This window comes from Lissotriton vulgaris, chromosome 7 (genome assembly GCF_964263255.1).
Source record: "Lissotriton vulgaris chromosome 7, aLisVul1.2, whole genome shotgun sequence".
Lineage (NCBI taxonomy): Eukaryota > Metazoa > Chordata > Amphibia > Caudata > Salamandridae > Lissotriton > Lissotriton vulgaris.
Genome location: NC_141695.1, coordinates 377,971,760 through 377,988,092, shown reverse-complemented (window position 1 = coordinate 377,988,092; position 16,333 = coordinate 377,971,760). Strand labels below are relative to the sequence as shown.

At 45.5% G+C, this 16,333-nt stretch overlaps 1 protein-coding gene across 1 annotated transcript in view; it reads right to left on the bottom strand.

The window, feature by feature from the left end:
- LOC147701684 (uncharacterized) overlaps nucleotides 1-16,333 on the bottom strand; it is a 761,267-nt gene that overhangs the window by 555,289 nt on the left and 189,645 nt on the right. Inside the window, exon 5 of the mRNA XM_086929358.1 lies at nucleotides 7,551-7,695. Coding sequence (XP_086785484.1) covers nucleotides 7,551-7,695 — 145 coding nt within the window. The remainder of the gene's footprint in view (nucleotides 1-7,550; nucleotides 7,696-16,333) is intronic.

The window sequence follows — 16,333 nt, the reverse complement described above, 5'->3', positions numbered from 1 at the left end:
GAACAATTCCATCGCCGATTCCTCCAACCAGGTACCAAAGGAAGCAGTGGACGAGAGACTTGCTTCTGCTGTAGTGTCTCAAAGATCACTGATGTAGTAGGCGCAGGCACGGACAGTGCAATGCCCAGTTTTGCCGCTCCCATACAAGGACCTCCTGAAACGTGGTAATGCCATCGACAGACGACACTCTTGGAGGTGGAGAATACGACAGAGTAGGCGAGTATCTTCCTCCACTAGAGGACTCTGTCTTTAGTATACCTGGAACGTTTCTTCTCGTGACGACGGCGAGATCTGGTAGAAGACTGGTGCCGGCTGCGAGAGCGATGTCTTGACCGGGATCTTGGCCTTCTGGGTTCCTCCGGGACCACTGGCACAGGTGGAGCCACCGGTGGCAGAGTAAGAGGCTGAGGCGGAGAAGGCTGTGGTGGTGGCGGAGGAGGAGTCCTAGGCCGCAGGGGCGACTGACGAGAAGCCACAGGCAGAGCTGGTTCCGGTGACCTGGTTGGAGAATAGGTCCAGGAATACTGAAAGTCCAAGGTATAAACTACCCTCCTACGCTTGCGGGCAGGCCGTTTAGAGGAAGCTCTGGAAGCGGTGCCCCTTGATGGCGAACGTCGATTTCGTCCCAATCTTGAACTCACAGAAGTGGAGAGGCTGACCACAGAGGGTGACAGGTCTCTCGACGTCTAATTCCTACGGTACCTCCTCGACGTCGACTGCGACTTACTGCGTGATGTCTATCTTCTCGTCGAAGGCGACCTGTGCGTCCACGGCAAAATCGTGTCGACGGCCAGTACCGATATCTCCTGGACCCAGATCAGAGATGTGTCAACGTCGTCTGGGATGTCCTCGACGTCAACCTCGTCCAATGTCTCGACATCATCCACTAGACGTCTATCTTCAACGTCGTTTCGACCCAGAGCCCTGGGTCGACGGGAAGCATATCGTCATCATACCTGGTTTTGCCATCGACGCCATAGCCATCGACAGGGACCAGCGTCGTTTGAACCTTTTTTCGACTAGGGAGCCCCCCAGAGGCAGACGCATGGGTTGTGGAAGAGGAAACACTCTCTCCATGCCCAGATGTCCCACCTGCAGCCTGCTGTCTTCTCTGCTCCAGGCCTTGAAGGCGAATCTGCTCCCTGTCAAGCAGGGTCCTCCTGGAAAAGGTTTTACAGATGATGCAGGTATCAGGAACATGAGATGTAGGAAGACAGAGTATGCAAACTCTCAGAGAGTCAGAGTTTGTCTTCTTCCTGCCACAACAAAGATGGCATTTTGACAAGGAAAATATGGGCTAACTGCTCAAAAAGGACAGCAATAGGAAGGCAAAGCCAAAGACGTTGAGTGAAACACTCAGACTAACAATAAAGCTAGCAAATTTGAAGATATACCACAAAAGGTAGAGCTCAATGCTCCAGGGCCCTGCTAGCAGGAGCCGGAAAAATGAACTGAAAGTAACTGGCCCTCGGCTGTGCATCATGGGATACCGAGGGTCTCTGGAGGGTTCCTTAAAGGCACAGTATCCATTTACAGACACAATGGCAGCCTACGGGCTCGTCGGTCAACCCTTCATCTCTATCATTAAAAAAGGGTCTTTGTGAAGGGGAGTTTCTCTATGTGTGAAACTCAGCAAAATGATTAAATTTAATTGCTATCTGGCTATATTTTTCACTTCAGGATGAAGTACTGGCCAGTGTAGCATTGTTGGTTTCAGGATGTATTTGTCTTTTATTTTCTCTTAAGTGTCTATGCAGGGTTGCAGAAGAGGACTACTTAAGAGACTATATCTATTGAAGTGCTCCGGGGTCCACGCACATGGGCGGGACTATTCACAGGATTGGGACTATACAAAGAGATCCCCACTACAGAAGAACAAGTTACTTACCTTCGCTAACGCTTTTTCTGGTGGATACATTATCTGCCTGTGGATTCCTCACTGTGGATTCCGAATGCTGCTGGTGCAGAGGATATTCACAAGATGAGGAATCCACAGGCAGATGTATCCATCAGAACAGGTGACTTAAAGAGGGATGGCTGGTCAGGTAAACTTAAAGTCAAAAGGATCGTGAGATAACCTTTAACTGTTGCCAAAGTCAGGCCTTCCTGGCCCAACGACAAACAGAACAGGCGGACATCCAATTTTTGCTCATTCACAGGTTGTTAGTTTTGACAAGAGTACTAGACAAACTTCTACCATCCTCCTACATAAATCAATTTGGCTGATGGACACCTGGCTGCCATAAAGACCTCTACCACTGGAAGGAAGATCGAAAACTATAAACTATTGCCTTCATTCATGAAGATGTATATTGTGCAGGCTCGGGACAACTCAAGAGCTGTGGAGACAGAAGGTCCTCCTGAAGTGGCAGCTGGACTGGAGTATATATCCTCATGTATATGCAAAGTAACAACCTAGGCAATCAAAATTTACACAAACTTATTTGATAAAGAATAATAAACAACTAGCTACAACTGACTAAAAGACATCATTTTTTATTTTTTCATAATTAAAACAGTAAACATTTCATTCGCATAATACACAGTTTAAGAAAATCACAAAAGTATTAACAAGTTAAAAATTAATTAAACAGTAAACAGCAAATTCATTATCTATAGTAGATGAGTGGCAAGGTTATATGACTCTACGCGCGTTTCGGCGGCCAGCGCCTTCTTCCTGGAGTAGCCACGTAATATTACTGGTAAGGAAAAGAAAATTAATTTTGTCTTTTCAAAAGGGGCGACCAAGTTTAAAATGCCGTTTTTCTTATTATGGCTTCTGTCGCCTCAGGGATTGCCGAAGCTAATTACTATAAAGGATAAATAGTCAACGTCCGCCACCGGAACCCTTAGTGTTGATTTGTGCTCTGTATGGTCCACCAATTAGGTTTTCTTGAATTGTCCTTGGAGTCTAGTCCATTAAAATTATATCGTTCTTGTAATCGTTTTTATATGTTCTTCAATCATAGAAGAGAAGGGGATCGCCAGATGTTGTTTTAGGAAAACTTCCTATGTGCCTAGAGGCACGAATTCTTTTGTTTCAAGGATAAAGATGAAAGTTGTAAGGGATTCCGTAATGTTGGGCAAATAGATGATATTTAAAAGATCTCCCTGCCTGAGGATGGTCGGCAGGGCTCCGTACGTCCGGTGGCGGGTAGCTCGAACTGGCAACTGCGGCAAAATAATCATTATTTTGCCGCGCTTGCAGTTGCCAGTTCGAGCTACCCGCCACCGGACGTACGGAGCCCTGCCGACCATCCTCAGGCAGGGAGATCTTTTAAATATCATCTATTTGCCCAACATTACGGAATCCCTTACAACTTTCATCTTTATCCTTGAAACAAAAGAATTCGTGCCTCTAGGCACATAGGAAGTTTTCCTAAAACAACATCTGGCGATCCCCTTCTCTTCTATGATTGAAGAACATATATAAACGATTACAAGAACGATATAATTTTAATGGACTAGACTCCAAGGACAATTCAAGAAAACCTAATTGGTGGACCATACAGAGCACAAATCAACACTAAGGGTTCCGGTGGCGGACGTTGACTATTTATCCTTTATAGTAATTAGCTTCGGCAATCCCTGAGGCGACAGAAGCCATAATAAGAAAAACGGCATTTTAAACTTGGTCGCCCCTTTTGAAAAGACAAAATTAATTTTCTTTTCCTTACCAGTAATATTACGTGGCTACTCCAGGAAGAAGGCGCTGGCCGCCGAAACGCGCGTAGAGTCATATAACCTTGCCACTCATCTACTATAGATAATGAATTTGCTGTTTACTGTTTAATTAATTTTTAACTTGTTAATACTTTTGTGATTTTCTTAAACTGTGTATTATGCGAATGAAATGTTTACTGTTTTAATTATGAAAAAATAAAAAATGATGTCTTTTAGTCAGTTGTAGCTAGTTGTTTATTATTCTTTATCAAATAAGTTTGTGTAAATTTTGATTGCCTAGGTTGTTACTTTGCATATACATTGTTTTCCCTGACCTAGGAATTATACAATTCATACCTTCAGGGGGTCCTTGCTGAATATATACGCGGTATATATCCTCATGGCCAGACGTTCCAGGTACCACACACATCACCCGGTCTGTAGCGACTAGTGTGATTTGGGTCTGGGGCCACTAGGATGATTTGGGCCTGGTCTTTCTGAATCTTCTTAAGTACTCTGGGCAGGAGAGGCAGGGGAGGAAAGCCATACAGGTGCTCCAACCCTAAATGCTGGTGGAAGGCATCTCCAATGGAGGACTGCCTAGAGAAATCCAAGGAGGAAACTCTTTGAGACTGCCCCTTCTCAGTATTTGCAAATACATAGAGTTAGGATTGTCCGCATTTTTTGTCCTCTGAAAAGCTTAATTCGTAATCCACTAGGCTGAGTTTGTCTGCCTTGGCGTTTAAAGATTCTGCTACGTGCTAAACATATCAGGGAGACGCCCTGAGCGTTCCGCAATTTCTAGAAGGGCAGAGCCCCCTGGCACCGAACTCCAGGCAACCTTGCTTGTTGCAATACCATGCGATGTCCGTAAGTACCTGCACTCTGTCCCCTTCGTTGGTTGAGTTACTCTTTCAGCGGCAAGCAAATAGCTTGCAACTCAAGCAAGTTGATGTGGAGGACGCATGTCAGCAAGACGCCAGTGACCGCTGACCTCCCAACCACAGCAACTATTCATCCAACACAACCATTAGCATTTGGCGGGATAGGGAAAAGAGTCTGCTGCCGGTCTAACTGTAGTCAAAAAGGTTGTCTTTTGCAGTTTCAGTCTAGACCTGGATGGAGTCAGAAGGTTGCCTTGGTGCTGAGCCCAATAAGACTAAAGAACCCAATGTAGAGCCCACTTTACTACTTGGTGTGGTCCACAAAACAGGATGTAGGAAACCAAGAAGCCCAGAAGCCTCAGAGCCCTCTCAGTGAGACCCAGGTCAAAGGTTGAAACATCTGGATCATAGCCCAAATGTCCTGGACTGGTGAAGGAGTGGCTCGAAAAACCACTGTAACCTGGATGGCTTTAGTGAAGGGGAGCAGATGTGAAGGAATCAGGTTTGACTTCTGTACATTGATCAAAAAACCCAATGATGTCAACAGGTTGGCCGTCTGAAGGTGGCTTACAACTGTTCGAAGGTTTGTCCGCCTTCAGTATCCAGTCGAAGTATGGGAAGACTGGTATTCCCAATGGGCTACACCAACACCATCACTTTCATGAACACCTGAAGTGCAGTGTTAAGGGCGAAGTGGAGTTCAGAGAACTGGAAGAGCTTGTGGCCTACCTGAATCTCCGGTAACACCTGTGGGCCTGCAGGTAGGAAATGTGGAAGTATACATACTGCAAGTCCATTGTTACGTCTAGTCTCCTAGATTTAGGGCAGACAGGATGTTGACCAGAGCGAGCATTCTGAACTTGCCCTACTGGAGAAAGAAATTCAGAGTGTGAAGGTCTAGGGTGGGATGAAGGCCTTAGTCCTTTATTGGCACCAGAATATGACAGTAGTAGCCATCAGTCCCAATCTCTGATGCTGGCTCCCTTTCTAATTATTTCCTTGACCAGGAGAGTCTGACCTGCTCTGCAAAGTATGAAAAAGGAGCCTTATAGGAGATATTGTGGTGTGGGTTGCATGCCGGGGTATAGGACAGGGAATATCCATGTTCCATAAACTGGAGCACCCATTGGTCCGAAGCGATGCTCTGCCATCCGGGGAGGTGAAAGGTCACACTGCCTCCTGCAGAGTGATTGCGTGTCGCCAAGGAAAGGTTAAAGTGGTTTTCCGATGGACTGGAGGCGAAAGAGGTTGGTATAGTGTGTTGCCCCTGAGGACCTGAATCCTGTCAGCTAGATACCCAGCTTAGCCATCAAAAGGGATGGGAGGCCTGTTGGTCCATCTTGACACAACCTCCGCAGGTATACCCTATTGAAGCCTGGAAAGGAGCACTGCTGTTGGGAGATCTGCAAAACAGGAAGAGCAAGAGTCGGAGAGAAAGCTGTGGGTTTGCTCTGTCTAATTTCTCGAGGGAAGATTCAGAAGTTTAGAGCTAACAAATGGCATGTCCTTAAGAGATTGCTAGATGTCTAACAAAAAGCCCGGTGAGCAAAGTCCACTACACTGTGCGACAAGGTGTGTGAAGACCATCTTTTTGGAGTTGTAGGGAATGAAGATGCATGAACCAGCAGGCTGAGGTACAGTGCTGGAGTAAGAAATCTGGGTGGCCTGTGCCGCCTTGCCACTTGTCCGTTCCCTGCAAAGGAGGGGGGTGTTCAATATCCTGATTTCGCCCAGGTGCTCACCGGAAAATCAAGAGAGCATCATTAAAAGGAAGCAGAGGTTCCTGGGTAGTAGCTGCAGGGCGGAGGACTTCTGTTAGTATGTCACTTCTGACCTCATGAATGGGCAGTGATAGATCAATAACTTCCTGTGTTCTACTGATGACAGCTGCAAAGTAGGCAGATTTTTAATGACCATAAGGTTCAGGGAATTCGGGCCAATATCCGGGGAAGTGTCCAAATCACTGGCATTTTGAAGTTCTTCAAAAATGTAAGGTTCGTCATAAATGTCAGCATCATCATGACACTGTTCTCATCTGAGAAACTATATGTTACTCAGCTTCCAAATCTGATAACACCATCCGATACGGATCAGACCTTTGTGCCTGCGTAAAGGCATGGGGCATCTGCCTCGGAGTAAGATTGCGCCGGGCTCATGGGCTAAGTCTACCTTAGACTTAGTTGGGAGATCAGCATTGGGGATACATCTGCCGAAGGGCCTCCAACAGGCTCCCACCTCGAATGCTTGGGGCCTGTAGGCGTGTAAAGTGGTAATTGGTAGGGTACCAAAAATGATGGCTACATTCTCCTTTAGGAGTTGCATTTTGTCTGATGTGGCTGCTTGCTGAGGCAGGAGGTTAAACGGAAGCACCTCAGGAGTCCGCTTTATGGAGGGTCTTCAGGCGAATCTGAATGACGTGAGTGGTGGGACGGCGGCGAACCATGTTTGGACTTCTTGTGCTATTTACCTGAACTCTTGGACCAATATCTGCAAACACGAAAAGAATGTCAAATTTGTCCTGTGGGTCTGTCAGATTAAACTGCTAGCTCCAGACCAGTGTCAGAAGTTGCAGAAAAAAAGGAATTGCCATCAGAGCACAAAGGTGGTGCATATGTAGGACCACCGATGACACAACTTAGGCAGGGAAGAGCCAATACAGAGCCTCACGGCATAACCTACAGACTCACAAGGGTACTGCATTAAAGTTTATGGATCCGGTGTGGCGCCTGGCAGAAATTCACACGGTGAGGAACCTGTGGTTAGAAGTCTCTATAGAAAAGTGGCTATTATGCAAGACCACAGAGGTACTGAATCTTCCATACTATGCTCTATATAAGCTTTACACATTTAAGGATTTAATAGTCTGGACAGTGAAAAAGAGAAATAAGTGTAGCTTTAGACAACCTTGTAACCAAAATATAACATACTCTAAGACCCTATTCATCTTTTGGATTTTGAATGGTGGTGTCTACAAAGATACATTAGCATTTATCAAACACTCACGACATTATTGAGCTTTTTCATGTCACATAAGTTTTCCACCAACAGTCGACAAGCCTCCTCCACTCCCCAGTGTGCAGCAGCATGAAGAGGTGTCCAGCCATCCTTGTCTTGCACGTTGGTATCGAAGCCAGCCTGCAAGAGCAGTCTGCCAAGAGAGCCATAAACAAAAGTTTTGTTAGTAATTCAAACATCAACAAGTAGATGCAATGTGGATACCAAGCTGCTCCACACCACTGTTCAATGAACAAAGATTTAGTTGTACTAGGATGGAGTATAGCTGCAAAGCACAGAGCTGAGTTTCAAGGGCAGCTCGACTAGAAATGTAACGGTCTTAGTGGTGTAGCTGGATTATACTCGTCTATGTAGCTTCTTCAAAGATTAAGCAATGCCTCTTACTTTCATTAAGAGACTAACCAGTAAATTTATGGATAGCAATTTTCATTTAAGTTAAAGTTTATTTTCAGTGTTTTTGCAAACATTTAGTATTTGCTAATTTTTGAAGAAAGCATAATTGTTAGTTCATGAATCTAGTTAAATTAATTAACACAAATATACATTTAAATATATTAAAAAACACCAGATAAGCAGTAAATTATTTCTGCGCATTAGTTCACTTATTTATGTATCTATTAATTTAGATGTCTTTTCAGGAATATTCACATTTTAACCCAAACCATCTGCTAAATGTGTTCATGTTTCAATCTGAATTACGATTGTTTAATTTTATAGCACCTTTTCAACTCTTTTCAGGATCTTTAAAGTTTCAGATCACTTATAACACGTTTGTGTTAGGTGCAGCTCAAACATGTTTCAATACAACACTTTTGTTTACTTCTCCTTTTGTCATTCTATCATTCTCGTTTCTCGAGAGAGAAATGTGCTTGGGCCAGCAGAATGATGCAACTATTCTGTCTGTAAATTTATCTAAGGCTACAGCCGCCCCCCCCCCATTGTTATTCCGTCTTCCTATAGTGGAATCAATAATAAAAAAAAATTATTTAATGTTGTGGCTATTTGCTTATAGTGTTTTTGTTAAGTATACAAGAATACACAGTTGCAGCTTTAATGTGAAAGCGCACATGAAAGTGAGGACCTGCTACACATTGCACCTCCAGCATGTTTAAGCTTTAGTTCCACAATCAGATTAGTTAAACGGTTTACAAGGTTATAAGACTTCCTCATGGTTACATCCACCCGACAAGTCAGCCTATTAATGAGGTAATGTAAGAACATTGTGTACTTTCAGAGTCAGTCAAGAATTTATAATTTGCTAGCTTACTGCATACATGTAAAAAAGGGATCAAATACGTTTCTAACCTTGCAGTAGACCTCAACTTACAAATGAACTCTTGAGAAAATCAAACGGTGAAGAAAATATACAAAGCAGATGCTGAAAAACTAACAGCTTTAAACACTGAAAAACAGTCCCACACAAAAAAACACTAGTTCAGAAATGTAATGTTTTATTCTCAGCATCAAATTCACTAAGACCTTTGAGGTAGATGGGCTTTTGCTCAGTTAGGGCATGTTTGAGAGACTGACCGTCTGACCAAATCAGAGCATATACTATGTAGGATTCTACAACACAATGTGTGAACTGGTGTACAAGTTGGGCTGCTAACACTTTGAAAACATCAATGCAGATAGATTAATTCAATCATATCTGCTGATGTGCTTATAAAGATCACTTGGTCGAACGCTATTTGCTGAAACATGTAGTGATGGAAAATGTATTTACTTGTAACTGCAGTTCTCCAGTATTGGTATCTTTCATAGACTCACATGCTTAAATCATTCTCCATTGTCGATCTGGGGGTTTAACGGTATACCCAGAAAGCAGTATTATACCAAACATAGGCAGCAAAGGCTTAAAAATATCACTTTATTATCCTCTTCACATCTTTTTAAAAGAATAAAACATCAACCAATCAGATTGTGGCACCCTGATCATCACTCTCCTTAGAGGTTGCTACACCTTACAGTTTCTAGTACAAGTGTTAGGAACAAATAACTTTGCTGGACCAGTGGATCTCACAGGAGGAGGGTTAGTCGCATGTGAATCTACGAAAGATACCAATACTGGAGAACTACAGTTAGAAGTAATTACCTTTTCTTGTCCAGTATTGGACATTTCATAGATTCAGATGCATGAATCCAAATACATAATCACTGCGAAACAGTGGGTATGAATAAACAAGCACTGGCAGAGCCTTTGCAAGAGTGTTTTTGGGTTTCTCTATTTTACTGTAGTTATGTGGTAGTTATGTAGTTACTGTAGGAACTAACAAAAACACTTCATATAAAACTGATGGGGCGCACATGCCTGCCCCCCCCCTGTGTCTGCTTCAATTGGGACTGGATTTTGCCGGACTTTGTGATGGCAGACTGCACCAATCTGCCCTGTTTGTGGCTTCTAAGATGGTAGATAAGTGAGCTAGCCTCTGTGCTGGCCCGCCATCACTGAAAAAAGTGCCTTTTAGAAGGGGCATGATGCTTTATGATATTGCAGTTGCACTGGCCGCCGTTTACAGTAACACTTTGAATTATATAATTCAGTCCTGAAACGTGTATATTTTATTATCCATGCAAAAATGTGCATAGGATATCCCTACAATTCAGATATATTCTTTTTTTTCAAATGTAAACCAACAAATATTGTTTTGCATGCCTTTTTCCAGCATAGAATATCATTGTCCCTTGCAGTGTGTTCACAATGTAAAATGCATTCATAAGCTGTCTACTAAGTCTGGCAAAGCCAGGGAGTGAACAACAAAGCAGGGCCTATGCCTCTTAGAGAGTCACTTAGTTAGAGCATGTATTAGAAATTTTTATCCACAAACACGAGCCTGCATTTCTCTTTGCAACGGTCAGTGGCTATTTGTGATGAAAGGAGAGAAGGCCAGGCTTTATTATACATTCAAGTCAAATGTAAAGAAGAGAAAGAAAAATTCACTCCTGCCCCCTCAGAAAGACAGCATTCTAGGAAACCTGACCGATTCGAAGTCTGTTGAGTGCTTAATTTGGTTTCCAGACCAACAAGCATTTACAATGCAACGGTTTCGCCTTTTCAAAAGTTAGAGTTATTGGCATTGTAAATGACAACATTATTTATGTGTTGGTTTTGAAAACAGATAAATCAAGCATTTACAATGCAATGGTTTTGCCTTTGTTAAAGTTAGAGCTATTGGCATTGCTCTTGACATTATTTTTTTTAACATAAATAAATGGCATTGTCATTTACAATGCCAATAGCTTAATCTCTCGCAAATGCCACACGCAAACACCCACAGAGAGCCCCCCACACACAGAGCCCTCCACAGACACACCCACACAGAGCCCTCCACAGACACAGCCACACAGAGCCCCCCACACACACAGCCACACAGAGCCCCCCACACACACAGCCACACAGAGCCCCCCACACACTGCGAGCTCCCCCACACACTGCCAGACCCCCCACCCACACACTGCGAGCCACACACACACAGAATGTGTCCTGGGATAGTGCACTCCTTTTGGGGCACGACGGCGTCACAACAGCCCTTGTGCAATGTGTACCCGCCCCACTGCACGCACATTTTTTCACTCTCGGACACACAATACACACTCTCACACTGATACTCAACACGTAGACACATATGCAGAGAGACTGAGAGACATGCAGACGGACGAGCTGACACGCACAGGCACACTCACTCAGCCACACAATGCGCAGACAGACGTACACACATGAAGAAACCCGCACAGACACGCGCACAAACACATAGTACATACACACAAGTATGTACACACATGTATTAGTACGCTCAAAAGTGTATACACAAACACCATTATTCACGGTGCATTCGTAGGTGGCTGGAGGGGTGGACGGCACAAACCTATCCTGACCTGCTTGCAATAAATAAATTTAAAAAAAAAAAAAGGAAAGTCAACTATTGGATTCAAATTTGATTGAGGTGGACTAGCAAATCTGTAATCTCTGAACGCCTTAAAGACCACTCAATTGACAAATGCAGAATGTGACGTGGAGGTTATTGTAGAATTTTGGCAATATGATGTTTAGACTGGGCATGCAGGCGGGACAAGGTAATCAAAGAAGCGACAGACGAGCATCTAGACATACAAATTAGTTGGATGAAAATTCACTGGACATATTTTGAATATACCACACAAGTAAGGAACGTTATATTTAAATAAATAAAAAGGGACTAGATTGGGTATCTGAAACTAGTCCCTCACAAGCTCTTAGTGGCATGAACACAGTATGAGGTGACATTGATTCCCATTTGCTTCATTTCCTTCATGCCATTCAAAGCATCCCGAAGGCCATCATTCTCAAATCTTGGGCGGAGATGTCAGAATTGGAGTATTTAAATATTATCAGCTTTCGATCCTGGGGTGCACAATGATTTCTGCAGCATCTACATTACTTACTCAGGTTCCTCCGATTAACATTAATAAAAAGCAACATACATACGTTAGGAAATCCATGTATCGATTACAAATACTAAAAAGCAAGGAAAGAACATAGAGAGAACGGACACTGATGAGCCACTCTTCCCTGAGGTTACCAGATGGCAGTCGCCAAGGACACACGTTTTCCAATAGCATTTTCCTTCGGTATATAATTGTTTCAAAGATAGCTGTTCCAACTAAACTAAACCATGACTACAGCACCCAGAATGCACTCGCTGGTTTGATAAACGCCAAGTAGAAACACAGTCAGATATGTAAACACCACTCCACCTGCTCAAAGCACATCATCCGCCTCCACTTGCTCCCTTCCAGCCTCCAACCATCGCTCTCATCTGCCTCTTCCAAAAATAAACAAATCCCTTCGCCATCAACTGCAGTTCTCACCGCTAAGATGTTCACCAGGCTGGTCTTGCCGCTGTACTGCAGCCCGACCAGGGTCAGCTCCATCTCCTCCCGCCAGAAGTGCAGCCAGCCCAAGAGCCGGGAGAGCAGGCCCATCCTAAAGCAGCGAGGCACCGGTGTGGGCAGGAGGAGAACCGGGCGCTAAAAACAGGCCCGGACACTAAACGGCAGAAAGCAACGTTTTTGCAACCGGAAAGATAATACAACTGGCCCATGGTTCTCTTGCATTGTAAGGTTCGGTTGACATTTACAAACCTCTTTTACCCTAATTGCATGCATTATTCCCTGAATCTCGGTTTCACTGAGATTAAAATGTATTTTCTCTGAATGCAGTCAGAGGCGCAGATACAGACTGCCGGCATACATGAAACATGTCTGTTTCTGATTATGAAAACAGAGCTGTCGGTTTTGGCAATGGAAATACTGGGTCGATCTTCAAAATAGATTACGTTTTTTCCTGTTGGACATAAAATCATAGTGACGTAACGAAAAATGCACTCTGACCCCTACGCATGAAGTTTTTGTTGGTCTCCTAAGATTACCAGCATGTCAACACCAAGAACTCAGCCAGGGACATCACACATGTTATTTACAAAAGACTTGGGTTTGGTGTCCACGGTCTCCCCAAATCCATGTTATGTCCCTGAAAGCCCCCAGAAGGCAGTGGTGCGACAGTGGCCCTTCCCGTGCATGGATCCAAGCAAATTCTCGACAGTCGACACGACACACATACATGGAGTATGGGAAGGCTACAAAAAGTCTCTTGCCAAAACATCACGCACAAATGCGGCATGTGCCAGTGTTTACCACATTACTAAACCACATGCTTGCATTTCGAAGACACTGGCATTAATATGTAAAACAAACATTTTACTTACAAATACTGAGATGGAACGAATTCCAAATGTGGCTAGTTTGCTTCCAATACCTCCCCCTGCGTTTCTGGCGTTTGTATAGTACACATATGCCTTTGTAAACTTGAGGAATAAGTAAACAATATTTTACATGAGTGGTTTTATCTCCTGCCTTCTCATACCACATTCGAAACCGCTGTATACATCTTTATACATTTTAGATGAATGTCAATGAATGCAAAGAGCGCTGCGGTGTAAATAAATACATGGCAATTGAAATGCACTGTACCTTTAAGAAGTACCGAGGTCCAGATCTTGGTTCTCGGCTGGATAGAGCAGATTTCCCCTCAGTTATTGGGATAACTAACCCAAAACGCGGACCGGCTGCACAATGATGAATGGCTGCACGCATTCAGCTTCACAGCTCTGCTCCTGCCGTCTCTTCCCCCGGGGCTCCCTCAGCACACGGGAGCCCCACACCAGCCAGCACTTCTCCTCCGGGGCTCCATGCGTCTCCGTGCGGGGGCGGGACTTCCGGCCGGCCGCGCCAGGATTGGCCGGCCGGCCAACCACTTCCGAAATGACGGCGGCTGCAATGAGGACGGGTGCCGTCAATGCCAGCACAGATTCAGGGGCGTTCCAGAGAACAGGCTTTCGGCTGACGTAGCCAAAAGCGAAAAATTCTCAGGAACGCCCCCGAATCTGGTCCGAGATTGACGGACAGAGCCCTCTCCCAATGGCTAGCCTCCACTTATGGAGCTAGCCAATGGGAGGAGGGGGCGGATAACCGACCCCACAGAGAAAAACATAAGGTTTTCCTAGCGCATGCGTACTTCGTACTTTGTACGCATTTGCTAGGCAAAGCCTAAAAATGGCATTGTCATTTACAATGCCAATAGCTTAATCTCTCGCAAATGCAAGACCTATTCTCACGCACACACAAGCAACGATGGGGGAAGGGGGTGATGAGCTCACGCACACACAAGCAACGAGGGGGGAGGGGGTTGAGGAGTTCACGCACACACGCAACGAGGGGGGGGGGAGGGGTGAGGAGCTCACGCTTGCAGAAGCCACAAGGGGGGAGACGGGAGGAGGAGCTCATGCACACACAAGCAACGAGGGGTGAGGGGGGGGTGAGCAGCTCACGCTACCTGAAACTACACACGTGCACACTCCAGAAACACAAATAGACCCGAACACGTACCAGGAAACTACCACGGGCCTTTAAAAATGTGAGGAACATAACCACAAGAACTAAAGTCCAGCAGGCAGAATAATTCTAGCTTTGAGGCTCCCACAAACTACTAAACCAACCACCATTCATTGAGAACGCACCCACTTAAGTTCAGCTGTAAAGAGAAACAAATAGACAAATCTAACAAGCACCAGAAGCAATTTTAAACAACTGCTGCGCTTCCTTAAAGCCGCCACCTCATTTTGGCAATTACAAACCCTCTCATGGGTGGGGAGACCAGCCTCCTTTAAAATGTCTGCCCTCCCTAAGTTCTTATACATGTTCCAGACCCTCCCACTCCCCCTTCGAAGGGTGGAACTGGCACAGCTGACGGATATATGCAGATCTTTTATTTGGGCCAGGAAACCACCTCAACTCAGCTACCAAACCATCACGCAACCTCAGAAATATGGCGGGCTGGTATCCATCTCTACTACCTGTCGACCCAGGTGCAGTGCAGAGGCCTATAGCTGCTAATATTGGCTCCCTTGTTTTATTCCTCCTCCACCACAAGGCAGTTTAAATCCAGCCGGCATGCACTGTCTTGTTATGTCTCATGAGGCGCACATGGCCCTGTCACTATCTATATAAACACAAAGATAAAAATACCTTTTGGAAACCCCAGGTGGATTGGCGCAGACTGCTCTCCGGGACGGCAAGTTCATGTCTGAAGGGGGTTCTCCTGTCCCAAGGACAGTGGGCCTTGGCCAGGCTGTCCTTAAAATACTGCTGCGTGCCCCCGCTTGGAGGTATGTGCAACCCTCAGCTGAAAACTCTCTCTGGACTAGAACCGCCGCTAAGAGGAGCCAGATGTGCAGAGACATCAGCAAAGCCACCAAAAGAAAGGGGGGGGGGCTGCGGCTAACAGAGCGAGCGCTCCTTGTGCTCCTCGGCATGCTCTCCGTCGGCAGACCCAGTCACTGCACAAGGAAGGGCAAATACTGCCTAGCCCGCCTCTCCGGCACGTCACCTGACCTGAGGCGGACGGGAAGTGTCACGCAAACCGCGGGAGGGGGGGGCGCGTCTGTCATGGCAGGGGTGGGCGGCGGAGGCTGACATGTATTTATTTGTGCGTTATGTACAGCGCGGACTTTACCCGAAGGTGTCAGAGCGCTTCACAGTAGCACACGGCACGTCTGCCTTCACTCCGCGTGCTTCGCCGCCCAACTTCCTGGAAATCTTTCGCTAACAAATGAATCTGTGCCAGTAATGTAGCTCGCTGGGTCAATGCGTCGGCTGCGGATATGACGACCAGTGAGTCACTGGTACAACATCTGGAGTGACCGACTAGTCTTCTGCGCTCGGGAAATACATGAGGTTGAGTTGGGTAATGGTAAAAAAGGCGTGTTACTGCGAAACACGGCGGCACAACTGTCCGGTAACTCTGCCTCATCACCTGCTCAAACACACCGATGCTTTCTCGCTGCCATACCGGGGTGGGCAGTAGTGTAACCTGAAAAAGCAGCAGCAAGCACGAAGAGCTTTAAACAGCAGTTTAAACACGGCCACACGCCCCCCCACACACACGTTTGTGACAGACCTCCCGCTTTCGGGATTTAAAAAGATGCCAAATGGTTTGGTATGTTATCATTTAACTTAAATGGGCGCTATATACCCTGCTTTAAATGCAAACTGCAGGGTGGGTAAGGAGGTTTGGTATTGAAGGATTGCCTGGCTGGTCCCTTTCGCCCCGTCAGGATTCAGCCAGCAGGAACCCCAGAGTCATCTGGGCGGGGTGGGGTACACTCGGCTGATCCCAGGATGTCTGCAGCATGCCTGCCTTTTGTTCCCCATCACACGCCTCTGTGTAATGGTGT